The 27723-nt window shown below is 59.9% G+C and overlaps 1 protein-coding gene across 1 annotated transcript; it reads right to left on the reverse strand.

The window, feature by feature from the left end:
* Window positions 1-542: 542 nt before the first annotated feature.
* On the reverse strand, window positions 543-15994 carry LRFN5 (leucine rich repeat and fibronectin type III domain containing 5). The gene is made up of 2 exons (XM_044436469.1): window positions 14607-15994; window positions 543-1503 (listed from the first exon to the last, which is right to left on the reverse strand). Exons 1-2 carry the CDS (start codon window positions 15992-15994, stop codon window positions 543-545), a joined length of 2349 nt encoding a protein of 782 aa, XP_044292404.1.
* Between the last annotated feature and the right edge of the window lie 11729 nt (window positions 15995-27723).

Below are 27723 nucleotides of genomic sequence, written 5' to 3' on the forward strand. Positions count from 1 at the left end.
GAATATTTTATTTTACACAACATAACAACACAGAGTTGTTGGTTTTGTACAGCATCTGCCCGAAAACCAAGGCAAAACCATGCCCACTGGGGGAAAAGACACTCAGATTGCCTGAAAAATACTCTTTTCTGTGGGACCACGGATTGCTCCCGGACGTGGTCTTGCCTTAGCGTGGCGGAAAGAACGGCCCCGTCCACAAAGGCTTTCCCTGCCAATGCGCTTGTGCTCTCTCTGCTACTGCGGGACCCGGACGCAGTGCTACAGCAGGGAGGGGAAGGCACTGGGGTTGCTCCATGTTTGGCTCCCGTCATCGTCTCGCCTTAGTGAGCTCTTTACCATGATTGGCCTTCGGCTGTTTTAGTAAAAAAAGCAAAACCCAAACAGAAAACGTGAAAGTGCTCAGAGGCTCGTGCACAGCTCTGCACGGACGCAGCGGGCGGAAGCGCCGACGGCCTCGCTGGACGCGAGTTCACAGACAGTTTGGCGGGCGGGCGGGCGGGCCGGCCACGCATCCTCAATTTAAAAAACACACGCCACAGGGGTCACACCGTGCTTTCCAATATCCACTCCGAGCTGGAGAAAGTCGCCTCGCCGCCCCCCGCGGGGGGGCAGCCTGCCTGCGCAAGCATCCCGTTCATGGACAGGCTCCGCTTGGACCAGAAGCCCCCGGGGTGCGGGGCGCTCACGCAGCGCCGGTGCTCCAGCGGCTCCCCGTTCAGGGAGAACCGGCGCTTGGCCCGCGAGCGGTCGGCCGGCAGCGTGAGGAACTTACTTGGCTTGGCTTGTGCTCGTCTGGGGGCGGGGGCCCCCCTGGCGCAGTCCGAGGCCCGGCCGGCCGCCTGCAGCGCGGTGGAGTTGTTGCGGTTCGTGTTCTGGCACTCCAGGCTCACGGCGGCCCCCTCGCCCGGCAGGGGCAGGTCGCCGCCGGACTTTGGCACGGCCTTCCGCTTGGCCTTCTGGGAAGCCGAGGGGCCCTGAGTCCGGGAGAGAGGCGAGGCTGAGGCGGTGGGGGGGTCCTGGCCGGGGCAGGTGTCCGCCGGCTGCGCCATGCCGTCGCCGCCACCACTGCCGCCTCGGTGGCCCGGCGGGCCCTCCTCGCGGCCCACGGCCTGCTTGGAGCCGGACCGGGACACGGCGGCGCCGCTGCAGCCCTGGGCCTGCGCCCCGTTGGTCTGGGAGTACGTGTTGCTGACCTTGGCCGCCTTCGGGTGCCCGCCGTCGTTGCACACCTTGTAGCGGATCATGAGGATGATGATGAAGACCAGCACCGAGGCCACGATGATGCCGCCGATGATGATGATCATGGTGCCGCCCAGGAACTGGGACTGCATGAAGTGGCAGCGCACGTAGTCCTGCTCCGTGGTGAACTGGATGCAGCCCAGCACGCGGGTCGCCGTCAGCGAGGTGATGCCGTCGTCGTAGATGGCCAGCACACACAGGTCGTACAGCGTCCCGGCGGCCAGGTTGTTGACCAGGAAGGTTTTGCTCGTGGGGGGGATCATCCTGGGGAGGACAGGAAGGAGAGGCGTTGGCGGAGCCGGGCGGCGGGGGCTCCCGGCCCAGCGCCCCCGCCCGGCCCGGACTACGGCCCTGGCTGGCCCCTCCATTGGGAGGCGGGGCCCGCTGGCACCCCCTCCCCAAGGAACCCCACGCCCCGCACACGGCCGTGCCCAGAAGCCCCTGCCTGCGCACCCCCCAGCCCTCGCCCTCAAGGTGCCTGCCCGGAACGTGCTCTGGATGGCGGGGCCACCGGCTGAGCAGCCTCCTCCCAGAGCCTTTTCGCTGAGCCCTCTTTAAGAAGATTTGCAATGGCAAAAAGACGCTGAAGCAGCTCCAGATGATGCGGAAAGTACCCCCATAAAGCAGGGAGCATCGGGCCCAGAGGATGGAATAAATCTCACTCACGAGCCTGGAGGGGAGCCGAGACACCTGGCCGGCACACGTCCCGCTCTCAGAACGCCCCCCCTGCAGAACGCCGTTTGTTCTCCCCTTTAGAAATAAGTGTTTATGCTACGTGTCCTTACAAAACTAAGCTTTAGCAATAAATGCTTTAAACAGCTGTCTTACATGGGAAGCCAGCCTGGAGGCCCTGAAAACCCCGTGGCAAAACACAACTGCTCCGAGATATTTCCCTTCCCTCTGGGAACAGACAGAATGGAAGACCCTCCGATGGCTGCCAAGCGACCGCTGCTATTTCTTGTTTCTTGGCAGCTGAGAAGTAGGAATGAACACGTACGGCTCTGCTGGGTTCTCTCAGTTTCTCATTTTACCAGTTTTAAATCTGCTTCATCCCAAACTCTAAGACTTTAACAAGAATAAGAAATCCCTTGCATGATATCTTTGCAATAATTTCTTATTACTCCTTTGTTCAATTTGAAAGCAGCTTAAATAAATCAGTAAGCAGAGACAATAATGCTAATCGAAAAGACAATAATGCTATGGAAAACGGAAAGGGGAGCCCAGGCTGAGAAGCTCTGGCCCTGCCTGGGGAGCCAGAGTCCCGGGTGCTGTCACGGAATTCACTTGGCGCAAGTTGCAGATGGCACGCAATGAGTCCATCTAATGCATTCTGCAATATGTTTGAAACATTTTTAAATCAATGCATTTTGTGTAAATGATTCCCTAAGACATGCTTCTTTCTTAGAGAACTTTATTATGACATTTGGAGAAATGTGCATTTTGAAGAAGCACGGGAGCTGTAACTTGTGCAGTGATGCTCCAGGGCCGGGCCCGGCCTGCTCGCCTCGCAGCGTCGTCCTGCTGCCCGAGCCCGGGGCCAGCGGCTTCTCGAGGGCTCCAGCGGAAGCGCAGCTCCGGAGTGGGTGATGCAACAGGGCACGGAGGAGGCAGGCGTGATTTACTGATCTCTTTTCATATTTGCATTAACTGCGCTAAATAATCCTGCCAATGGCTAGATTATCAGGGAAACCCAGGACGGGGGCAGAAGCACAACAAGGACAACGGGGGCGATTCAGGGCCTGGAGGCCAAGCCCTGTGGGGAGGCACTGGGAGGACGGGGTGTGCTCAGGCTCAGGGAGAGGCGCCTGCGGGGGGACAGGACGCCCTCGACAAGAGGCCAGGAGGCTGCCACCAAGAGGAAGGACCGGGTCGCTTCTCGCTCGTGCCAGAGCGCCGGACGTGGAGCAACGGGCTGGAGGTCAGAGGGGGCAGACTTAGGCTGGACACCGGGGAGACCTTCCTCGCTGCACGGCAAGGCGGTGCGACGACGGGGCCCGTGCCTGGGGAGGCTGTGGGCTCTGCCTCACCGGGGCCTCCAAGCAGCATCTGGACAGCCCTCCGGGGGGGGGGGGGGGGACGTGGTGTCCTGCCACGGCAGGGGGCGGGCCCGGTGGCCTTCTGTTCCCCTCCAACTCTGCTCTGCTATGATTCTATGAAGGGCACAAAACCCCTGGGGGGACCCTGTGCTGATCGCTGCTAGGAAGCGAAATTCTGGGGGGGCAAGTGAGCAGGAGCATTTGAGCCAGCTCCCTGGTGGCCTAGGCCCAGCCCTGGGAACAGGGGAGGAAAGGAGTGGGTGACTCCGCAGGAGGGGTGGCTGACGCATGGACATCAGGGAGGGGTGGCCCTGTGGTGGCTCGGGTTCTTAGTGCTAAAGGGAAGCTCACAAGCCAAAGCTCAGAAGCGGGGATCTGGGCTTTGAGAGGCCAGCCGAATGACTGCATCTTGCCCCGGCCAGTCAGACTTCCAAAGAAGAGCCCCTTGGAATCAGCTGCCTTTGTGCCCTCCATTCCCAGAGGGGAGAGCTGCCGAGCAATTAGCATTCATTGGCACTCCTTCAGGCTAGCCCGGCCGGCTAGAGCCACATGCCAGGGCAGGCCGGCGGAGCGCCCGAGCCCCGGTGGCCAAGCAAGCGGTGGCCTGCAGGCAAGGCAGCGCACGGACCTGTGCCTCCTCCGGTCAGAGGGCAACATGCGAGGAGCCGTGGAAGGCGAAGCCCACGGCTTTCCCCCAGCAGGATAAGAAATGAACCCCAAGAAGATCCCTCATGCCCTGGGCTTTTCAGGGGAATAAACCCCCTCCTACCAGTTGAACCAGTCGGGAAGGTAGCGAGCCAGCAGGGGTGTGGGGGCCACCCAGGGCACTGCACTGATTGCCTCATGAATGGCACGGCCAACCGGCAGCATTCCTGGCCGCGCGCTTGGGGTCACGCGCTCCTGGATCCTGGGAGCAAGGCTGCTGGAGGAGCAAAGGAGCCAGGCCGGCCAGATGGCGGGGCGCCCGGGGCGCTCGTCCTGGGTGACAGCTCTGTGCAGCCAGCGAGACAGGGGGTCTCGGGAAGGAAGGCGCCATTTGGAGGGAGAGGGGAAGGACCCCTCGGGGGGACCCCTTCAGGGAAGGCGAGCCCATGTCCTCTCGCACTGAGGTCATGCCTCCGGGGAGGGGAGGGGAGGGGAGGGGAGGCCTTTCGTGGTGAGCGCTAGAAACAGGAAGCTCGGTTTGTGACGGGCCGCGTGGAATCGCCTGTTGGTGCAAAGGCTGCGGAAAGCAGTCCACAGTGTCGCGTGACCTTGTAGAGAGCACAGGAGGACTCCGTGGCCATGGCCCATGTGGGTGCCAGTGACACCCAGAGATGCCGCCATGGGTCCAGGAAGCCCAATTCAGCTTGCGAGGTCGAAGGCTGCGATCCAGGTAGCTTTCTCCAAAACGCTGCCAGCTCTGCCTGCAGGGCCAGTGAGGCAGGCAGTGTGGAGGAGGTGGTGGCGTGGAGAAGAGGGTCTCGATTTGCTAGGAACCTCTGGGACCAGCCAGGCCTGCCCAAGCGGTGCCATCTCCACCCGAACCAGAATGCAATCGGGCACAGGAACGGTAGGAGAGCAGCTCTTAACCTGAATCCTGGGGGCAAGCCAACAGAAGCTGGGAAGCATCCAGTCTGGGTCAGATCACGCCGAGCATATGAAGGGGAGGAAGCTTCAAATTGCCCGAGCATAGGATGGGAGGGAGGAGGAAACAAGGGTTCGGTAAACCACGATAACCAGCTGGAGAGGATTAAAGCACCCGAGCGACAGTTGTGCACAGCTGGAGGGGGGGGCACCGTGCGTAGGTGTTCCTATGCCAGTGCTAGGATCCCGAGGGCCGCAATGGGCGGGTCGAGCCGGCGTGCCTGGGGTCACACCGCGCCAGGTGCAATGGGCACTGTGCACTGCAGACACCTGCCGGGGTGGGACACAGTCACCTCCGGATACAAGCTGCATAGGAAGGGCAGGGAAGGGGAACTGGGTCTCTTCAGCCTGGAGAACTCAGAGGGGATCTGTTGGCGACATACAGGTATGTGAGGGGGTTTCCCACAGAGGTGGATAGAGACCTGCTCTCCCCTGCAGAGGAAGGCAAGACGCACTCCAAGGCAAGACACAAGCCAAGCTCAGGGAACCCAGGTTGCATTTGGATGCCAGGAATCATCTCCTGACAGTTGGGACCCCGAGGGCGTGGAATGGGCTTTCCTGGGAGGTGGCTGAGGCCCCATCGGTGAGGGTGTTCAAAGATAGGCTGGGCACGCACATGGTGGGCATGTTGTGAGCGGAGCCAGCTGGTGCGGGAGGTCAGACTAGATGGCCCGGGAGACCCCTTCTGACTCGCTCTGTTTCTATGTTTATGTTTCTGAGGGCATGCCGGAGGAGGTGCTGCCTCTGTGCTCAAGAGGGCACGGAGTCTGGCAAATTCTAGGCAACCGGAAGTGTGAAGACTCCCCCACAGAAGCCACATGGGTGAAAACTCCTGGCTCCGAAGCTGACTTGGCAATCATGACACGCTGTCGCCCTCCAGCCCAGAATGTTCATGATGATCTTGAGACGGGAAATGAAATCTGGGAGGACTCCAACACAGGCAGGGCTATAACGATGGGGGACTTCAACTACCCACACACTGACTAGGAAAACGTATGTTCTACTTGCAACTGAGAGAATGCATTTCTTGATACCCACAATGACTGTGCCCTGGAGCAGCTGGTCATGGAGCAAACCGGAGGGGATGCAATGCTGGATTGAGCCCGAGGCTGTGCTGCCCGCAATGTAATACAGGGTATAAACACTGTTGAGCCATCAGGTAACAGTGGTCAGGGTGCATCAGATTTAATGGCAGATGTAATCTCACACACTATCTTGAAATCTTGAAAGAGAAGATTCTCCAAGCACAACTAGGAACGACAACTGCTCCAGGGCACAGTCCAACAAGAAAAACATGCAGAAGACAACAGGGGCAACCCACATGGCTCCACAAAAAACTAAGAGGCAGCCTGAAAGAAAAAAAAGAACTTATACAGGGAGCAGAAGCAGGGCCAGGCCACAGAGGACGAGTACAAACAAACAGCAAGGAACTGGAGGGGTGGCATCGTGAAGGCTAAAGCGGGGAATGAAGTGAGAAGAGTGAGGGATGCTGAGAGCAACAGGAAAGCCTTCTTCAGCAACATCCAGAACAAACATGGGAAAGAGAAGGGTGTCCAGCTACTTCAAGTGGGTGGCAGAGTGACAACAGATGACAAAAGGCAGAGGTGCTCAGTTCCTACTTCGCCTCAGTCTTTTCCCACAAGAAAATCTCCAACCAAGAGGAAGCACAAGCTGAAAGTGAGAGACGGCAGCCCAAGATTGACAGACAAATGCTCAAGGAGTACCTAGATGGAATGAACACGTTCATATCTCCAGGGCCGATGAACTCCATTCCACAGCCATAAAAGAACCAGCAAAGGAACTCTCAGAACCACTGGCTATTATTTTCAATAAATTTTAGAAAACAGGAGACGTGTCAGACGACTGGAGAAAGGCTAATGTTGTCCTATCTTCAAAAAGGAGGAAAAAGAGGAGCCTGGGAACTACATAGCAGTTTGTCTGACATCAGTCCCTGGAAAAATTCTGGAGCAAATTATTTAAAAGAACTGTGTGTAAGCATCTTGAAGAAAATGCAGTGCTTAATAGATGCCAGCATGGATTTATCAAAAACAAATCTTGTCAGACTAATTTAATCTCATTTTTTGACTGGGTAACCTCCCAGATGGGCAGAGGAAACATTGTGGAGATAATCTACATCGACTTTAGCAAAATTTTCAACACAGTGCCACACAACATTCTGAGAAGCAAATTAGCAAAAACTGGACTAGGCTGAAAAACTATTAGGTGGATCCAAAACTGGCTGCTGAATCGGACACAAAGAGGGCTCATCAACGGCATCGTCTCAAATTGGATGGAGGCAACTACTGGGGTGCCACGGGGCTCAGTCTTGGGCCCAGGGCTCTTCAGCATCTTTATTAATGATTTGTATGAGGAAGTACAAGGAAAGATAATCAGTCCTGCAAAAAGGTGGGGGGCTTTCCCACACTGGAGACATTCAAGGCGAAACTGGGCATCCATCTGAGTGGGATGGTGTGACTTGGTGTCCTGCAACAGCAGGGAGTGGACCCGATGGTCCTCTGGCCCCTTCCAACTCTACTGTTCTACGATTCTGCAACAGGAAAAAAGCCAGCATCCTTCAAAACAGGCAAGCCAGCTCCGAAGGAGCAGATAAAGAAGGAGCACGACCCTGTAGTAGCGAGGTACTAGCAAAGAGTAAGAGGAGCAATAAAAAATTGTTCACTTGTGACATCAAGGATAAAACTATGGAATTCTTTAAAATGCTCCAAGACCTGCACAACTGTTCCCCATAACAGGTGGTTGTGGGACAGACCGGAAAGGAGGCGAGCTGGGATTTTAGCCGGAGTGCTGTTGCTCGGATCGCGTCAGAGCCTGGAGTGTCGCTGGGCCATTTGGGAGCAATGACCACAGTGCTATCATGACCAATACAAAAGTCAGTGGAAAATTGCCAAGGAAGACCGATGCAGTAACATTTAGTGCCAAAAGTGGAATCTTCGCTAAATGAGGGGATGGATAAAAAGGAATTTAAACGCCAGAATCAAGAGAGTTAAATCCCCTCAAAATGCGGAGAGATTACTTAAAACCACAATGCTAGAAGCTCTGCTTCTTTTGTGAAAGGCAACACAAAGCTTTCGACATTTGCTATCCTTTAGCAAAGCTTTCCACAGAGTGCCCCACAACACTCCGACAAGCACAGAGTGCACTAGCTAGAAAAACTGTGAGATGGATCCAAAACTGGCTGCTAAATTGGACACAGAGAGTGCTCATCAATGGCACATTTTTCAACCGGGAGAGAGGCAGCTGGTGGGGTGCTGAGGGCTCAGCCGTGGGCCCCGTGCTCTTCGACATCTTCGTTAATAATTTAGATGAGGAAGTACAAGGAAAGATAATCAGATTTGTAGATGATACAAAACTGGGTGGAATAGCAAACACCCTGGAAGACAGAATGAAGATCCAGCGCGATCTTGATAAAATTGAATGCTGGCCTGAAAGCAACAGAATGAGTTTTAATAAGGACAAGAGCCAAGTCCTCCACCTAGGAAAAAGAAACCAAAGGCATCGATACAAGATGGGGAATACGTGGTTCAGCAGAACAGAAAAAGATATCGGGGTAATTGTGGACAATAGGCTAAACATGAGCCAACAATGTGATGCAACCACCAAAAGGACAAATGTTATTTTGGGATGCATTAACAGAAGCATTATATCCAAATCATGAGAAGCAGCAGTTCCTCTATACTCCTCACTAGTCAGACCTCACCTGGGATACTGTGTCCAGTTCTGGGCATCGAGATTTCAGAAAGATGCAGGAAAATTAGAAAGGGTCCAGAGGAAGGCAACCAGAATGATCCAGGGTTTGGAAATACTGCCTTGAGGGAACTGGGCATGTTCAGCCTGGGGGGGGGGGGGACATGATATCCCTCTATAGGTACCTGAAAGGCTGTCACAAAGAGGAAGGTCAAGATCTCTTCTTGCTGATACCAGCCTGTAGGGCACATAATAATCAAGTCAAACTGCAACAACCCAGATTCAAGCTAGATATCAGGAAAAGCTTCCTCACTATCAGAGCAATGTGACAGTTGACCAGAGAGGTGGGGGGCTCTCCCACACTGGAGCCATTCAAAAAGAAACTGGGCAGCCCTCTGAGTGGGAGGGTGTAAACTGGTGTCCTGCGATAACAGGGCATTGGACCCGATGGCCTTCAAGGCCCCTTGCAATGTGCTTCCAAGGTGCTTCGAAGTCCAGGGGGACACTGGTATGATTAATGGACAGCGTCAAGGAGGCGAGCAACATCAGGACCACCAATAAAGAATTCTTCAAATAAACAGAAGCAAGAAGCCAACTGGAGAGGCAGCTGGACTGCTGGATGGCAGGAGGGCTTACCGAGGACTGGAGGAGGAGAAGCTGAATGGATCCCTCCCCTCTGTGGGGTGCAGAGCAGACGCCTGTTCCCGAGTGGATGTTTTCTGGATGGGCACTGAGGAACTGAGGCAAATACTGTGGCAAGAGATGAAGGTATCAACCGAACCAAGAAACCAAGCCCTAGTGAGTCCCTGGGTCAGGGTGGAGACCATCCTGGAGTGCCGAAGCATTTCAGGAATGTGTAGTGGGGCTGTGTGGTGAAATCCAGGCCTGGGTCTTTGCCCCGGAAAGGGCAGGCCTGCTTGGCATGAATGAAGCGCTGCCCTCTAATTACCGAGCTTGGCTCACTCTTCGTTAATGTTTTCAGGCCCTGAGAAAGACGGACAAAGGAGGCACACGCAGCTGTGCTCTGCCTGGGATCCCACTTCATCAGCCCAGTTAACGAGCTTAAGCTTGGTGCTATGATTAGCTCAGTTAGCTTACTGATACCATAGCCTTTCATTGTGGAGCACCCAGTGGGAATAAGACTCCCAAGTCCTGGGACTCTTCCAGCTTGACTGGCTAAGCTGGAAAACCTGCACTGTGTCTCGAGACATCTTGGCCAGGGTGGGGAGCTGCGGAGGGTGGCGGCTCCAGCAAAGGGAAGCTGCCTGTTTCGCCCTGCCAGTGAGCAAACAGGCCGCACAGTCACGGCACGTGCGAACAGGCAGCCCCTGTCCCACCAGAGCTCCCGCTGGCCTGGCCACTTCTCTTTGTGCATCGCTCGGTTACCCACATTCCTGAGGGGGCTTCGCAGCCCGCAGCCTGCCTGCCGTGCCAGGCTGCGCATGGCAAGCGACTTGCTGCTAAACCGCTTGAAAAGCCCATCATGTCTCCCCTGAAGCAAATTGGCACCTGCCATGCCAGTTCCTTGGGGCCGTTCAGGCCTTTAGCCCATGGCCGCGGCAACACAGAATGAATGGCTCCCCTTCTAACAAAAAGCGCATGATCTGCCCTTCTCTGAGAAGACTGGAAAACAGAACATTTCACACCAATTTTAAGACAAGAAACCACAGGGAATTCAGAAAATTACAGGTTGGTTGGATTAATGTCTCTGCCAGATAAACAGGTGTGGACAGACATATGGACCATGTGATCCATTCGACCTCGTTTACTTGGACTTCCAAAAGATGTTTGACAAGGTCCCTCACCAAGAGCCTCTGAGCAAACTTAGCAGCCCCAGAATAAGGGGGAAGGTCTTCTTATGCTCAATAATTGCTAGTGGAAGAGAGAGTGGAGAGCAGGACTAAAGGGCACGTGCTCCCAGTGGGGCCAAGTCCTCCACCGAGGAAAAAGAAGCCAGATGCATCGATACAAGAGGGGGAATACGTGGCTCCACAGAACCGAAAAAGGAAAAGACCTTGGAGTAATTGTGGACAACAGGCTAAATATGGGCCAACAATGCGATGCAGCCGCCAAAAAGGCAAATGCTCTTTTGGGATACATCAGTAGAAGTACTACTTCCAAATCACAAGTAATAGTGGTTTCCCTATGCTCCTCACTAGTCCGACCTCACCTGGAATCCTGTGTCCGGTTCTGAGCATCAAGATTTAAGAAAGATGAAGAAAAATTAGAAAGGGTCCAGAGGACAACAAAAATATCCAGGAAGCACTGTTTGGAAACACTGCCCTGTGAGGACAGACTGAGAGAAGTGGGCATGTTCAGCCATGAGAAGAGAAGACTGAGGGAGGACACGATATCCTTCTATAAGGACCTCGAAGGCTGCCACAAAGAGGAAGGCCAAGGTGTCTTCTCGCTGATGCCAGAGTGCAGGACACGGAAGAATCAATTCAAGTTGTGACAACCCAGGTTCAGGCTGCACTTCAGGAAGAACTTCCTCACTGCCAGAGCAATACGGCAGTGGAACCAGCTGCCCGGAGAGGTGGGGGCTCTCCCACACCGGAGGCATTCAAGGGGAAACTGGGCAGCCGTCTGAGTGGGATGGTGTGACCTGGTGTCCTGCACTAGCAGGGGGTTGGACCCGATGGCCTTCGTGGCCCCTTCCAGCTCGACTATTCTATGAGCCTAGGATTCTGTTAATGTAAACCCTGGAGTCTCACAGGGCTCAGCCTTGGGATCACTGCGTTTTAACTTGTTCATAAACAATCTGAAATTGGGAGCAACCCTCAGTGGCCGAGTTCACTCAAGACTCTCAATTATTTAAGGGAGATAAAAGGGGACCGCAAGTGCTCCAGAAGGACCTTTCCAAACCGGACAACGGGCATTAAAAGAGCAAACACAGCCCAAGCAAGCAAGCGCGATGTGATACACGTGGTGGCAAAGCAAAATCCCATCTTCAAGTATAAATTGAGGAGATCTATGCTATCAGTGACTGACCGAGAAAGAGATCTTGGGATTGTGGTAAACAGCACGAAGAAAACGTTGACTCAGTGTCAGGCTGCTGTGAAAAATGCAAACTCCGAGTCGGGCAAAATTAGCCACGGGAGTGAAAATGCATCTGCCAGCATCACACTGCAGTTACACGACTCCACTGTGTGAGCTGGCTGGGAATACTGTGCATAACTTTGGTCGCTGCACCTACGAAAAGGATGCTGGAGATCGGGAAAGTTTGCAGCGAAGGGCTGCTAACACGACGAAGCATTGCAGCAACTCTCCTAGGAGGAGGCAAGGAAACATTGCAACACCTGAGCTGGCTCGTCTTAGAAAAACAGGAAGGGCAGACACGGTGGGAGGGTACGGAATCACGCCTAGTGTGGAGAAAGAGACCGTTTCTTCTCTCTCCTTGAACCGTGTGGGGTCATCCTGGGAAGCTGATAGGTGGGAGATTCGGGAGAGAGGAGAGTGGGCCGCTTCATGCAGAGCATCGTCCAACACGATGCGACCGTGGCCCAAGCTGGGTGGCTTTACAAAGCGCCTTGACAAGTTCATGGAGGAGAAGGACGTCCGCGGCTACTAGCCTGACGGCTACAGGGCGCCTGCAGTGTCGGAGGCGGTACACCAGCTTCAGGGGAACATGGGTGCTGTTGTGCCCTGGCCTGCCTGTGGATTTCCCAGGGGCATCTGTTGGGCCACAGCTGGCACAGCATTCTGGATGGGACGGCCTTCTCCCCGCCAGAGGCCCTTCCCTGGGGCAAGACGCCTCCCAGCAGCCCCCCTCACCCGGCCTCCCACTGCCTTCTCAACAGCCTCTGGCTGGCACATGCCCGGCAGCCCTGAGAGGAGGGGCGCCCTGCCACGCGCCCCCTTGCGCACACCCGGCCGCGCGATCAAGACGCAGCCCAGCAGCCGCCAAAGGGAGCCCTGGGGCTGTTTTCCGGGTAGGGGCTTCCTGTGGTGCTGGTGGGATCACAGCCCGCCCCCCACCAGTGGCTTGGATCTGCGGGAGCAGTCCCCCTTGGAGGATGCCACTGTTTTTTGGAAAGGGGGAATGGCACGCCAGAAATCGCCCCGGGAGGCGCAGCAGCTCCACTGCCAGGCTGCACAGCCAAGATCCTTAGCGTGCCAGTTCCCCCCCGCCCCACACTCCCCGGGTGGCCTGGTGGGGTTGCCCAGCTCCCCCACTTGGCCCGGCCCGGCGACACTCCAGAGGGTGTGAAGGGCTCATTAGCCGGCTGACTGTCCACTCCCTTGGCTAACCAGATTACCTTGGGGGGGTTAAAGGCCGGGGGGATTATCCCGAAATAAAACGCAAAGCTGCTCGTGGCACTGGCAGGCCTCCGCCCCCACGTGGGCCCGCAGGCTGGGCCTGGCCGGGGCTGCTGCCAAGGCCGGGCGGCTCGTGTGTGTGCGGCATCCATGGAGCGACGCTGTTTTCCACCCTCTAGTCCCGGACCTGCTTGTGTGTGCCAGCATAAGAATAACAATTGCACAGCCGCCTCCAAAACCAGACATACAACACCTAGCAGTAAAAAGACCACGGAGACTGCCGTGAGAGCCCCCCGGGGGACAGAGGGGCCCTGGCCCGGGAGCCCCAGGCCAGCTCCCTGCGGGGTGTTCTGCAGCACGGGAGCCCCCCAAAAGGCCCAGTGCCTGCTGGCCCCCTCCTCCGGTCTCTCGTGGGGGGCTTTGCTCAGGCTGTCCTCAGCCTCCTCTGCGGGGCTGCCTTGGCCCCCGGATCGCTGCCAACCGCCCAGAGCGCTCTGCCTGGGCAGCGCAGAAAGGAAGAGGATGATGGTAAGGGGCGTTTGCACCCCACTCCAAGGGAGTTCTGGGGAGGAATGTGGGGGCGGGGGGTCACATTGCCTTAGCCACTGTTGCTTGCCCCGATACCAGTGGCCCTTCTGGCCCTGGGGTCGCCCAGGTGACTCTGAGCCTCCGGCTGAGCGGTCTCTGGGGCCCCATTCAGATGGCGCTGCATCCACCGCAGCCGCAGAGGGACTGCTGTGGGTCATGCCCCCTCCCCGGGCCTCCCCGAGGCTTCTGTCTGTGATCCCCGAGCACAGCAATCCGCTTGCTGGCACTGGAGGGCCCAAACATGGCCGCTTGTTCCTCATCATGGCACGGGAGCAGGGGGTGGGGTGAACGGCCACATCCACACCCAGGACCCCCTCAGTGTGCCATGCATGCCTACCCTCTCCCCAGCCCCCCTGCCCCCACCGGCAACATGGCCGACAGCCCCCTCTTTGAAAATCCCGCCAGGAAGGTCCTCAGGGGGTGAAAAGCAGGCCTGTCCCCAGGCCGCCCATGAAAGCGGCCATGCTCTGGGAAGCAGCGGCATTTCCGTGGGCTGCGCGTGGCTTCCACGGGGCCTGCCCAGCAGGAGCAGCTGCTGCAGGAGGGATGGAGCGAGGGAGCTGCAGGTCACCCTGGCTCAAGAGCCTCAGTCCTCCAGACTCTGGAGAAGCCGGGGGCCACTCCGCCCCCTGCTGGCCACACAGCAGCCACTTTGGTTGGGCTGGCTCTGCCAGGCAACACTGGATGGAGGCGCCCCCTCCATGGAAGCGCCCCCTCCGTGCCCCGGCCCCGCTGCCTGCAGCTCCTCCGGGTCTGGCCGGCCAGATGCGGAGCTTACCTGCCTGTGCCTCCGAGTGGCCCCCAGTCTGCGGCGGAAGCAAGTCCGAACGACTTGGGTCCACCCACCACGCGGCGAACGGCAGTGGCCACTGGTCGCGGTGGCTCCCACACTGCCGGCAGCAGAGGCACCGCTCCAGCCGGAGCAGAGCACAGGCAGGCGGGCTCTGCGGTGGCCACGTCCTGCTTGCTGCATCTGCCTGGCCTGGCCATGCTGGGAGCCAACGCCGGACTCGCGGGCCTGGCCATCTGCCCCAGACCACCTGCCTGCACGCTAATCTACCGGACCGCCGGAGCCGGGGGCCGAGCCAAGGCTGCGCGACCGGGGAACCGCCAACTGGAGCGCCACCGGGAAACTGGCCTGAGGCCCCCTACCTGTAAACGAGCGAGTCATCGTACGTCCCGTTGTACTGAATTTGGAACATACGGATCCCAGGTATATTCCTTTGGAAATTAAATTTCAGCAGAGCAGTGGACGACGTGGCTTCCGCCACCACCACCTTCTTGTCGTGGCTTGCCTTGGTGTCCCCATTGCTGCTGCTCGCGTTTGAGCCGGACTTGGTGGAGGTGGAGATGTCGGAGGAGCCCGGGTCCGGCTCCTGGATGTGGTTCGTGCTGTTCACGATGTGGGGCAGCTTGATGATGTGGAGGTCCACGGACTGGGTGGCCTCCCCAGCCGGGTTGGAAGCGATGCAGGTGAAGGAGCCCGTGTCCTTCATGGTGGTGATGTGGATGTCGAGGGTGCCGTTGTCGTAGACCAGGGACCGGGACGCGTTGGAGATCAGCTTGCCTTCCGGGGAGATCCAGTGGATGGCGGGCTCCGGGTCGCCCCGGGCCTTGCAGCGCAGGACGGCCCGCTGCCCCTCCAGCACCCGCAGCTCGTGCGTGTGCCGCGTGATGAGCGGCGGCTCGCACAGGAACTCCTCCTCGGGCACCGACCAGAAGTAGCGGCCCGACAGGAGCGGGGGCGAGGCGCAGGTCTCCAGGTCGTCCTCCCGCGAGAGGCGCCGCAGCCAGAGCAGCTCGCAGTTGCAGTGCAGCGGGTTCCCCCCGAAGCTCAGCGCGAAGGTGGAGGGGCTGATGATCCCTGAGGTGGCCAGGACCTGCGCGCGCTGGAAGAGCGGGTCCGGCGGCAGCTTGTGCAGCTTGTTGGACGTGACGTCCAGCCGGGTCATCTTGTGCAGGTGGGAGAAGGTGCCCTTGGGGATGTGGTCGATCATGTTGTGGTCGAGGCTGAGGGTGTGCAGGCTGACCATCTTCTCCACCGCGTCCCAGGGGATGGTCTCCAGGTTGTTGTAGGACAGGTCCAGCTCCTCCAGGGCCAGCACGTCGTCGAAGGCCGTGGAGGAGATCAGGGTCAGCTGGTTGTTGTTCAGGATCAAGTGGTGCAGGTTGGACAGCCCGCTGAGCATGTCATGGGTGATCCTAGTCAAGCGGTTGCTGTTCAGGTGCAGCGCCCGCAGGTTGCGCAGGTCCGCGAACGCGTGAGGCGTGATGAAGCTAATTGTATTCCTAGAAAGCGTCAGATCCACCAGGCTCGTCATGTTGGCAAAATCTTTCCGCTTGATGCTCGTGACAAAGTTGTCCGCCAGTCGCAGCTCGACTGTCCTCCGGTCAATATTGGGGGGCACGAAGAGCAGCCCCTTCTTTGCACAAAGGGTGGCGAGGTTGGGAGAGAGGATCTGGCACACGCAGCGCTTTGGACAGATCTGCGCCTTCACTGCCAAGCCGATGAACAGCAGGGACAAGAGCAGTTTTTCCATGGTAGAGCAGGGTCAGGATCCTGCAACAGAGGAGAGAGGCGTTACAGGAGCCCAGGCAGGCGGGGCGAGCGGGGCGGGGAGCGACCCCTGGCCCTGCCAACTGCAGGCTCCCTCTTACCACAGCCCCTCAGCACCGGATGGAGTGAAATCCAAATTTCAGCAGATCCACGGCAGCCACAAATCTGTGGCACGTGCAAAGCCATCAGCAGGCATCGCATCGGGTGCTGAGGGCCAGATCCTGTCGCCCTCAGTACCCACCGGGCTCCTCTCCCCAGACTTCTGTATGGACAGCCCAGCATTAAGGGGGATCCTGGGGGACGGGCATGGGAGGCATCAGGCCGCTGCAAGGAGGATGGGCGGGCAAGGACCTCAAGCTGAGGTGGGGAACCAGGAGCGGAGCAGGGGGCCGGGGAGGCAGGGGCCTCGGCGAGGGCGAGCGAAGGGGCCACTCCAGGCACAGCGCAGTCCTGACCTTCTGCTCTAAGCACGCGCAGCCGAACGCCGGTCCCTGCCCTGCTCGCCCCACGGACAGCCAACACGGGCTGGCAGGGGGAGCACGGTGGGGCCTCCCACAGTGTGGCACGGCCCGATGCCCCCCGCGAAGGCCCAGGAGACCACGGGCTGATGACGCCAGTCCTGGGGCTCCCACCGAATCCAGAGGGCCCTGGGCTTGTGGGAAGCCTCGCCCCCCCTACTTGTTAGGAGTTGGAGCGGCTGAACCCAGCATCTGCCCCACAGCTCGGAGCAGCACCCTTGGCGGGCCACGTGGCTTTCAGCCCTGGAGGCTCCACGCAGCTCTCCACTGTCCTCTCCTCAAACCTCCACTTGGCCAACAAAGAGGGGAGTACGTAAGCCACTGGCCATTCTTGTGGCGAGTGAGCCCATCCCTTGATCACGCAATGGGTGAAAGACACTGGTGGCCTGTTCGAAACCTGCTGGCCACCCATTTCCGTTGGAGAAGCCAAGTTGAGGAGCCCTGGTCCGCGCCAGGAGAGCAACTCTCTGTCCGCTCTCTGCTCTCCCCGAGGGCGGTCATGGGACCCCACTGCCCCCACTTGCCCTCAGGTACGGCCTCCCCCCGCAGGGGAGTTGCTCTAGCCCCGTGAGCAGCCCAGTCGCCCATCCCTGCCCTTTCGCCAAGCTCTGCAACATCCCTTCTGGGCTCCCAGAACAGTGCACGGCACCCTGAGCATCACGCCAGAGACCTCCCCTTGCGGCCCTTCCTGCCTCAGCTCCTTCTGCAAGTCCGTCTTACACTGAGCTTGCCTTTCTCCAAGCGACCCCGAGATCTCTTTCTTAATCAGCCGCTGCTGGCCCTGGCTACCCCCAGGTGGCCCCCGGAAGCTGGGCTGTGTTTGGCACGGCCACGGAATGGACGGCTGGGGTCGGAAGAGGCCGCACAGCCCCTCCGCCCAGGACAGAGCGATCCGTCCGGAGCTCTTTGCAGCCTCTTTCTTTAATCATTTGCAATCATCCGGAGCAAATATGGCCCCTGCCCTTGTTACGCCAGGCTTGCAATTGCCCACAAATACTCAGCAGGGCCTCCGCCGGCCTCCGCCAGAGAGCTGCTTCCCAGCACCGTTTTGTGCATTTCTGCTTCGGAACTCGTTGCAAATCCCGGCTGGATTTGCTCCCCCAGAATGTCAGCTCCACTGGAGGCCGCAGGAAAGCTGTGGGGTCCGCCTCTGGATGGAGGTCAGAGGCAGAGAGGCCGCTGTGGGTGCTCCTCACAAAGGCCCAAGAGAAGGGCCAGCCGGCCAGTTAGCCTTGGGAAGCCTCCGTGGGGAGATGGGAAGCACATGCTCCCCCAGTGCCAGGAGCCCCTCCCCACCGGTGCTGCCTCACCACTGCTCCTCCCCACCACCTCCGCTGCGGCAAGAGGGTGAGCCCAGCAGGCCCCGCCTGGCAGCCCCCGTGGGTGGCCAAGAGCACCCGGGCGGCCCCACGCCTGGCGCAGCACAGGCAGGACTCTCCCAAGCAGCCTCCTGCCTGCGGGTCCCAGTGCCCTCGCCTCCGGGGTGAGCCGAGGGCGCGTGGGGAGCAGTCCTCCCGGCTGCGATGGTCCGGGAGGCCCTGCTCCAGGGGCTCCTTCGGTAGAGTCGGCCTCGCGGCGGGGTGTCTCCGGGACAGGCTGGACTAGCACGCGGGGGGACAGGCGAGGTGCTGCAGCCAGCAGAGAATTCGCGCCAGCCCTGCCCGAGCGGCGTCCCTGGAAGCGGCTCCAGGCCGGCCCCGCAGAGCCTTCGCCGAGCCCCCCCACGCCTGCGTTTCCCGCTTGTTTCCGCGAGGGCAGGAGGCAGCCTCGCAGCTGCTTTCCTGCTGATTTGTGTCCATTTAAGTATTTTTATATTCCAGTCTGCCTCACGCACTTAACATCAGCTGCTCTGCAGACTGTCTTGGGAAAAGCAGGAGAGCATGTCTTTCCGAATGTTCCCCGGGTTTTATGAGTGTCGGGTTTTTGGCATCCATCAGCTGCTGTCAACGGCCGCCTGGCAGTTTCCTCCCTCTGCATGGCGTGGGACAGGGTGTGAAAAACATCCCGAGCCCCCCATGAGACCCCCTGCACCCCAATGCCCCCCTCCCGCCCCCAGCAGGAGTCCGGAGTCTGGGGCTGTGCAGCGCTGCCGGTGAGACCCTCGCCAGCTCCATCCCGGCTGCGGAAGGGAGGCAGGGGCGGCCTCGGCGCGGTGGGCCCGCTTTGGCAGGCAGTTGTGCGTGCGGCCTCTCCGCCAGGGAGCCCCGCCTGCTTCCGCCCGGACGAGAGGAGAGCTGCTCGGCTCCTTCGTGGAGAGCAGGGATTTTAAATGCCCCACTTAAACTTCCAGCAAGGAACTGCAAAGCTCCCAGCACAAGCCCATCTCCATCTCCCCACAGAGAAGGGTGTTGGCACTCATTCTGGCGGAGAGGGAGCATCGAGGAGGAGGCTGGCGTGCAGAGCGGGGCTTTAGGCGGGAGGCGTCCTTTGAGCGCTGCTGCGGGAGGCTGGCTCTGGCTCTGCCGCCGGCTTGGGGCAGACACGGAGCCCCACCACAGGGTGGCGGGGGGGGCTCCATCTCCAGACTCGGCTGTGGGCGTCAGGTCGCGTGGGGAGCCCACCTCGGGGCATCCCTCCACAGGCACCTGCTCCGCTGGGGGGCTTGGCAGGCCCATGGTGGAGGCTCCTGACTGTGCCCACCCCCGACCCAGCCCTGCCGGGCATCCTGTGCCGCCTCCCTCCTCCGGGGCGCCTCCTGGCCTTCCTCTGAAGACACAGCGGGGGCCGCGGGGGCCCCGGAAGTGCCTGCAGCTGGGCAGCTCAAGAGGGGCATGCTTCCGGCGCCCTCGCTGCTCGCTGTGGAGCGACCCGGGGCACAAAGTGGGAGAGGCCTCCACACAGGAAGCCTCGGGGCCACAGGTGCTGCAGGGCTGCCCTGGCCGGCCGAATGCAGGGAAGGAACCTGCAGGGGCCTGGTCCTGGGCCTGGGGCCTTGGCCACCCCAGCCAGCTCTGACTGGCTGGGGTTCACCGGCCCCGGGGAGCCCTTCCCACCCCTACGACTCTGGCGGACCCCTTCCCCTGGCAGGTTGGTAAGCGTGTGCTGGGAACACCTGTGTGCCTGGTGACCGAGCCGCGCCCCCCACCTCCCCCACCATCCCCACCCCATGCGCCCGCCTGCCTCCCGGAGAGGACGCCGGGGGTTGCTTCCCCAGAGACCAGCAGAGCTCGGAGCCCCCTCGCCCGGGCAGCACGTGGCAAGGAAGCTCTGCGGCCACGAAGGGGGAGCTTTCGGGGGCAGCGGAGCACGTCCGGCTCCCTCCACCTTTCCAGCAGGATCACCACAGAAACCCCAGATGAGGAGGCTCCCTTCCAGCAGCCCCCAAAAGCGCCCGAGCAGATGCCTCCGCTCAGGACCAGGCCCACTCCGGCCTCGCCGCGCCAGGCACCTCCCAGTCCCAGCCGGGCCTTCGCAGGCGCTGGGGACGCTTTGCCCCCCGGCCGGGCAAGGGAGCAGGGCAGGGCCTGTCCCAGGAGGTCGCTCGCCTGCAGGGGAGCGGTGGGGAGCTGCTCGCCCCGCTGCAGCCAGTGGCACAGCAAAGGCCTCGAGCGCAGGACCGGCCGTGCAGCTGGAGCCCGCGGGCAGCGCAGAGTGCACGCTCGGGCTCCGGAGCCCCAGCCTCCTGCAGCCTCCAAGCATGCGCACCAGGAACCAGCATGAGGCCGGCGACGCTCGCAGCGAGAAGGCAGCGCGGCGAACTGCAGGTCTTGTGGGGCCCACGCTGGCCGGGGCCACCCTGGCCGGCCTCTCCTGCTCACACAGAGACCCTCCGGGTGGAGCTGCAGCAAGAGAGCCAGCAAGGGGCCGGGTGGCCCACACCGTCAGAGCGGAGCTGTCAGGATGCGGCAGGAAGGAGGAGCCGGAGACAAGGAGAACCTGGAGGCGGCTGCCCGCCAGCACGCCTGGCGAGTCCCACCAGCTGCAGGGCAGAGCCCACGGCCGGTGCCCGGGTCGGATTGGTCCCTCCGCCCAAAGCAGGTGGGGATGCTTGTGCTGGGGCAGCGCTCTTGGTGCGCGGAGGCCAGCCAGGGGCTTGCGCTTGAGAATCCCGTGCCCCCACCCCCATTGCAGTGCGGAGGGGGCCACAGTGGCAGCTTTCCAGGCCTCTGGGGGGGGAGGGGAGCAGCTCCGCCACCAAACTGCGGAAGTCGGCACTTTGATTTGCATGCAAAGCGCCTCCTGGAAGGGAAGAATCCATGGAAACTGCCTGGAATGTCAAGGGGCTGGAACACTTGGGGGGATAGCAGTGGAGCTACTTCCATGCAGGTGCCCCCCCCCCCAAGCAGGGCTTGCTTAGACGAGAGCAAGGTCTGAAGCCGGCGGGAGGCTGCCCCGTGTCTTCATCCCTGGGCACGCACGAGGGAGGCCCACGCCTGCGCCCGCACAGCCTCCACCACTGGGCCGCTGGTGAGGCTCCCCCCGCCCCAACGTCACGCTGCCACCCGCGCAGAGAGCCCCCCGCTTGACGCCTTGGCCCCACAGCGCCTCCTCCACGCTCGCTGATGGTTCCTGGGAGCAGCGCTCGAGCAGCTGGAGGCGAGCGGTGCCGGATCCGCTCCCCAAGGGGCGTTCTCCAGCCCGAGCGGGTGGAGGCGCCGGCCCTTTTTGCAGCAGGTCGGCCGCCAGGCCGTGAAGGACGTGCATGACACGGAGGCGGTGCCAGCCTGGCCAGCCCGCCGAAGGGGCGGCCCACGGAGGATGCTGAATGTCCCGGTCCCGAGACCAGCCCTGACGGGAGCTCAGGAGGGTGCGGATGCCGAAGGAGCCGGACCGGCAGCAGAGAGGCTGTTGCACCAGGGGCTGCCTGGCGCTCCTTCTCTCGGAGGGAGCAGGACAGGGGGGTCCTCTTCGTGGAACAAAGCCTCTTGCCAGGCTGCATCGCACCCCCTCCCGCTGCCGCAGGAGATGCGCAAATCTTGCACAGGAGGGCTGTTGCCGGCCTGCCGGCATCCTGGAGGACTCCAGTGCGCGGATGAGGACCGGGACACGCGTGGCAGCAGCTCCGTGGCCCAGCCTCCCGAGGGGTGGCCGTGTCGGCACCGTGCCAGCCTCGCCAGCTTCCCAGTCCTTGGTCTTTGCACTGCCTGGAGAACTGAGGGCCATGACATAGAAACACAGAAACAGAGCGAGTCAGAAGGGGCCTCCCGGGCCATCTAGTCTAACCTCTGGCACCAGCCGGCTCTGCTCACGACATGCCCGCCATGACGCCTCAGGCCAGGACCCTGGCGATCCCCCCTCGCCCGGGCCAGTCCAGTGGTCTCACGGCGCCCGTGCACGGGTGCCTAGCCAGCGTGCACGCGCCACCCTGCAGACGATGTGGCTCTTTGCACACACTCATGCACGCACCCCTGAGCAGGCATGTTTTGAGTGCACCTTCCCCAGCGTACTCGCTTTGCATGCCTGTTTTGGCTAATTCACAGACTTTTGCAAGCATGGCCAGCCACAGGGCAGGTCGAGCCCCGTGTCCAAACGTCTCTGAAGGCAGGCACCTGCTGCCTGAAAGCGCCATGCCAGCTGAGGGCTCGTGGGCCCCGAGAGCGCCCTTTGCGCGGTCTGCAGCCGAGGCCGGCGTGGGCCCCCTCTCCTTGCCCCCGCGGCTCAGGCGCTCTCACTTGGGCGGGCCAGTGCTGGCGCAGTGCCGTGCTCCTGGCCCCTCCCTCGGTGGCCTTCCTGGAACACTGACGGGGCAGTCACACAACTGACGCCGGGCCAGAAGTTCCGCCTCCCCGTCACCAGCCCCAAGCCGGGGCGGGACGGGCAGCCAAGACTCGCCCTGGAGCCCTGCCTCTCTCGGAGGCGACGGGTCCACAAGCCGCGGAGTCGCCCCCGCACCCGCACTGCCCTGCCTGGCCAAGTGCTCCTCCTGGGCCAGCCACCGGTCCGAGGCGGCCACGGCCGCTGCAGAGCACAGGAAGGGGCCACGCTTGGCCGTGGCGGCGGCGGAGGAGGCTCTCCCCTCCGTGCCGAGGGGTCAGGCCAGGCCAGGAGCAGAGCCGCCAGGCTGAACGGGGAGCTGCAGCCACCCAGCCAGGCCACTGGCCAACGCTCCCCACCCAAGCTGAGTGGCAGCGAGGCTGCGCCTGAGCGTCTGCTGCAGGGCTGGCCGTGCTGCCCCCCCCCCGCACCCCCCAGTGGGCTGCATCCCTCTCCCCACCCCAGAGCTCCTGGGCGGGAGTGGCTGGGGTGAGCACTGCTCTCCGCCAGGCTTGCAGCGGCACAGGGATCGGCGCCCCTTGCGGTCCAGGAGGCTCCCGTGTGGGCCACCAGCGGGGACAACCCCGCAGGGCAGCCCTTGGGCACCTTGAGGCTGCCGAGCGCCACTTGCCAGCTGCTCCCACGGGAGGCGGTTGGGGCCCCGTCGGTGCGGGCGTTCAAGGACAGGCTGGACGTGCACATGGGGGGCCTGTCGTGAGCGGAGCCGGCTGGAGCCGCGGGTCAGACTAGATGGCCCGGGAGGCCCCTTCTGTTTCTATGTTTTCGCCTGGAGGTGGGTGGCCGGGTGGCTCCCTGTGCTTGAGGGAGGGGTGCCGAGAGGCGGGGGAAGGGGGGGGCCGGCACCCCCCGCATGACGCCAGGGCTGCTGCTGCCACCACCACATCCACACGGAGCCGCGCTGTGGGGCGTTTCCAGTACCCAAATGTGCACTGCATCATATTAAGGGCCAGAGAAAACGGCAGGTGAGGCCGGGCCCGGCATGCGCTGGCGCACTCTTGCAATGTGCACGAAAGCACCCACTTCGACTAGCGTGCCCTCTGCGCAGGAGATCTGCGGGGCAGGGGGCTCGGGCAAAGAAAGCTTCTCGGTCCATGCAGGCTGAGGAACCCCTTCCGCCACTTCCTCACCAGCCCCAACGCAGTCGGTAGCCACCCACCCAAACTCACGTCTTGGAGTCTGGGCAGGCCCCTGCTGGAAAGACGGGTCCTTCAGGCACCCTGGCCCAAAGCCACCGGAGCTCAGAGTGCCAGTGCCTGCACTCTGCACCCGCTTGGACGCGGACCGGCAGCCGGCGCGGATGGCAACGAGCCGACACAGCAGGACCACGTCGGCCACTTCCCGCTAATCGTCTCCCCGCCCTGCTTTGGAGCAGTGGAAGCTTCCGGACCCTTTGCCAGGGCAGCCAGCCCCCCATGTGACCCACATGTGGCGGTGATCCAGCCAAGAGGCAAGCAGAGCCGGGGGCCCTGCGGCTGGGCTCTCCCCGCCCAGAGGATGCAGCCGGGACAGCAGGGGAGCTGGCAGGAGGCGCTCCCTGCCCCCCAGTCCGCTGGTGCCTCCAGGACAGAGCTAGAGGCCTGGTCCTTTGGGGATTTGGGTTGCAACTGGGGCCTCTTCTCACGATACAGATGTCCAAGGTCTAGGTTACGCTTCAGATCCAGAATAAGAACCAGAAGAGGAGGCAGGACTGGACTGCTGAGCTCAAAAGCCAAGGCCAGCCCACCTGGACATCAGAAGCGGAGCTGAAGAGAGCCAGGCCGTTCCAAGTTCTGCAGGAAACTTGGCTGAGCATCCAGAGACATGGTGGATTCCCTCAGTCCGGCATAGCCTCAGTATGTCACCAGGTAAACACAGAAACATAGAAACAGAGCGAGTCGGAAGGGGCCCCCCGGGCCATCTAGTAAAAAGGGCAGACCAGCTGAAAAGCAGCAGATTACTGGCCCATAAACGGCAAGAGCCACCCTGAGGGTGGTGCCTCGACCTTTCGGTCTGGATGCAGAGGGACCCAGTTCGGAATCAACTTGGCATACTCAGCTCCATTCCCCGAACTGCCAATAGGCTAGCTTGGCTTGTGCTGCTTATCGACTTCTGCGCTGCTCTTCTTTTGCATTACGAACTGGCCTGTCTGGTCAGCTTTAATATAAGGAAGATTTTATTTAGAAACTTCTTATCCTCATCTGCTAGGAAAGAGAAGGGAGGAAAAGACCCACACATTATGGTCTGCAACCTCCTCCGGAACAGGCTGAATATCACTCATCTTGGCAGGCAAGCCGCACACCCTGAGGGCCTCTCTGTTGTTGGCCCGCTTCTGTTGGCCTTCATCCAGTCCCTTGCTGGCCCTGCACACCGCTTTCTGACACTGGCCACCCACACGGGAGCACGGCCTCTGCAGTGTGCCATGTCCAGCCCTCAGCCAGCCGGCCCGCCCCGCGGGATGCTGCGGCCGAGGGGTACAGAGGCTGCCGAGGGGCCCAAGACAAGCGGCAGGGGCACGCTCCCCCGTCCTTCTCCCCGCAGGGGAAACTCAGCAGGGTGGCCAAGGCAGCTTCTGTTCCAAAGCCAGGCCCGAAGCCTGATTGAAGTGGCCCTCGTTAGTCCATTTCATTCAAGAGTGCCTGGAGCGAGCTGGCAGCCACCTGCTCGAGCACCTTGTCCAGGAAGGGGGTGTGGGCTGCCGGCCGGTCGTCAGCCGCAGCTGCAGCTTTGCGTGGGCTAAGACGAGTGGCGGATGCCTCCCTAGGGAGCCCCAGAGCCCCCTCTGCAGAAGACACCTCAGGCAGGCCTGGAGGATGGCGGCAAGGGGCAGGCCTTCTCGGCGGGAGCTCCTCTACCGCATGATGATCCCTCCGGGAGGCCTGCCTGACGCCACCGTGGCCACCATTTTGGCCCCAGGACGAGGCGCCCCTCTGCGCCCCACCATCCGCCTGCATGAGTCGCTTTTTTCATTGACTTGCTAACGGGTGCTCGGTTTTTACAGCTGTCTGTGAAAATTGTTTTATATTTTTTAATGTCAGGCGTTTTATATGATGATACTATTTTATCTTTTTATTCTTTTAATGTTTGCAATCTCTCCAGAGACAGTAAATGTTAGCTATCGGGTGGTGTAGAAATGAAAATGAGAAATAACTTTGGAAGGTCTCTGCTGGAATAAAGCAACCTGGGTTCCACCATTCTAGAAAAGTGTTGCCCGGCTTGAATCTGCTCTGCTGGGACAGGACGAAGCAGCATCCAAGGTGCAGGGCCCCTGGGATGGTCCAGACGATCCAGACCCAATTCAACCTCAATCTGAATTGAGACTGGCCTTGGGCCTGGTGTTGAGATGAGCGCCGCTGTGGTGCTCCCGAGAGATGACATTCCCTCCCCATTCTGCACGTCCCTTCTGAAAAGGTTCACCACCACTGGGTTAGGGTTAGGAAAACAAGACGTCCTGGCATGATTTTGATGGCTGGAATGTGTTTAGAATGGGCAGAAATGATGAGCTGTGCAGCAAATGGGTGCCATAAGTACAGCTTAGGGGACAAGTGCCTGGAGAGCAGCACTTGTGAAAGGGAACTCGGGGTGCTGGTGGACTAAAGGCTGAACATGAGTCAGCCGTGTGATGCAGTGGCCAAGAGGGCAAACGCCACCCTTGGTTGCATAGCCAGAAGTGTGGCTTCTAGATCGAGAGAGGTATTCCTACCACTCTATGTGACTCTGGTGCACCCACAACTGGAGTATTGTGCTCAGTTTTGGGCCCCTCATTACAGGAAGGATATAGCCAGGTTGGAGTCAGTGCAGCGAAGGGCCACAAGATTGGTGGCCTGTTTGCAGGGGAAGCGGTATGAGGCGAGACGGAGGGAACTGGGTCTCTTCAGCCTGGAGAAGAGGCGACTCAGAGGGGATCTGTTGGTATGTGAGGGGGTGTCACACGGAGGTGGGCAGAGACCTGTTCTCTCCTGCAGAGGAAGGCAGGATGTGCTCCAATGGAGCAAAGCTCAGGGAACCAAGGTTCAATTGGGGTGCCAGGAAGCATTTCCTGACAGTCAGGACCCCGAGGGCATGGAATGGGCTTCCACAGCAGGGGGTTCAGGTCCCATCAGTGAGGGTGTTCAAAGATAGGCTGGGCATGCACATGGTGGGCCTGTCGTGAGCAGAGCTGGCTAGTGCCGGAGGTCAGACTAGATGGCCCGGGAGACCCCTTCAGACTTGCTCTGTTTCTATGTTTCTATGTTTGAGACCCCATAGGGTTATCCTTGAACACTACGCACATAGTGGGCATCTTGTGAATGGAGCCGGCTGGGGCTGGGGGTCAGACTAGATGGCCCGGGAGACCCCTTCTGACTCGCGCTGTTTCTCTGTTGCTATGTTAACTTGGAGTCCTGCGCTAAGCAGGAGGTTGGGCTCGATGGTCGTCTTGGCCCCGTCCGGCTCTACTCTTCCGTGAATCCATGATCCTACGGCTTGGTGAAGAGAAGCCGCGGTGGCTGGGGCAGCCCCTCCCCAAAGGAAACGACTGGCATGAACAAGCCGCAGGGAAGATTGATCTGAACCACCAGCTGAACGGACAGATTTAAATCACGTTTCCCATTATATACTTATGATGCCTGTGAAACAAGCACCTTGTTAATTGCTCGTTAGACCCATTAGAAGAGCGCAATATAGAATGAAATTGAGCTTTGAGTGTTTATTTAGCACGCGTCCCTCCCACGTCCTGCAGGACTGTGTTCAGGGCAGTGGAGCGCCCGGCAGCCTCTCCTTCAGGCACCGTTCAGCGCAGCTTCAGTCACGGATCTGCGGGTCCCTAGTCCGGCTGCGCGATCCTCAACTGGTATTCATGCCGACCACAATCCTATTCATTCACACAAAGTCCTTAGAATCTGTCCTTCCTCCAGAAGGAGCACAGGGCCGCTTGCAATAGCAGTGAAACAACTTGTAAAGGCACTTGTGACATAAATATTGTAAAAATACTTTTACGGTACACAATATATACAAAAGTATAAAATAAAAACCTAATGTTTCATTATTAGGGCTGTGCATGTGGCTTTTAGCAGCTGCAGTTATCAAAAGGAGCAAGACTGTTCTGGTTGCTCTACTCAGTGCTGCTGAGAAGCAGAGCAGCCTGCGGCGGGGGGCGGGGGGGGGCAGAGGCGAAACCGTTAAAGGTTTCCATTTGCTCCTGTGTGGGTGCAAGCAAAGGGGTCACTGCACTGCACACCACTCCTTGCTGGGATTGCACAAAAGCTCCCCCTTTTCTAGAAGTCCAGAAACCAGCCCAGCCATTTCCAATTCCAAGCCTATTTCAGATACCACTGTGTACCAGAAAGAAAGCAAGGCAAAATGCCCCAGGATCAGCAATTAGCTCGAAGGGGGCTAGACTGAACATCTATCAAGAGGATCTATATTTCGCTACAAAATCAGATTCAAAGAGTCCTGTCTCAATGGCACCATCTCAGACTGGGGAGAAGCAACAAGAGGGGCGCTATATGGGTCAGTCCTGGGC

The sequence above is a fragment of the Varanus komodoensis genome, unplaced genomic scaffold, assembly GCF_004798865.1.
Source record: "Varanus komodoensis strain SLA01 unplaced genomic scaffold, ASM479886v1 scaffold3, whole genome shotgun sequence".
Lineage (NCBI taxonomy): Eukaryota > Metazoa > Chordata > Lepidosauria > Squamata > Varanidae > Varanus > Varanus komodoensis.

Coding starts and splice junctions, on each gene's coding strand:
- LRFN5 (XM_044436469.1), bottom strand. CDS start 15,994: ATGGAAAAACTGCTCTTGTCCCTGCTGTTCATCGGCTTGGCAGTGAAG. Junction 1,504..14,606: donor GATGACTCGCTCGTTTACAG/GTAGGGGGCCTC, acceptor TGTCCTCCCCAG/GATGATCCCCCCCACGAGCA.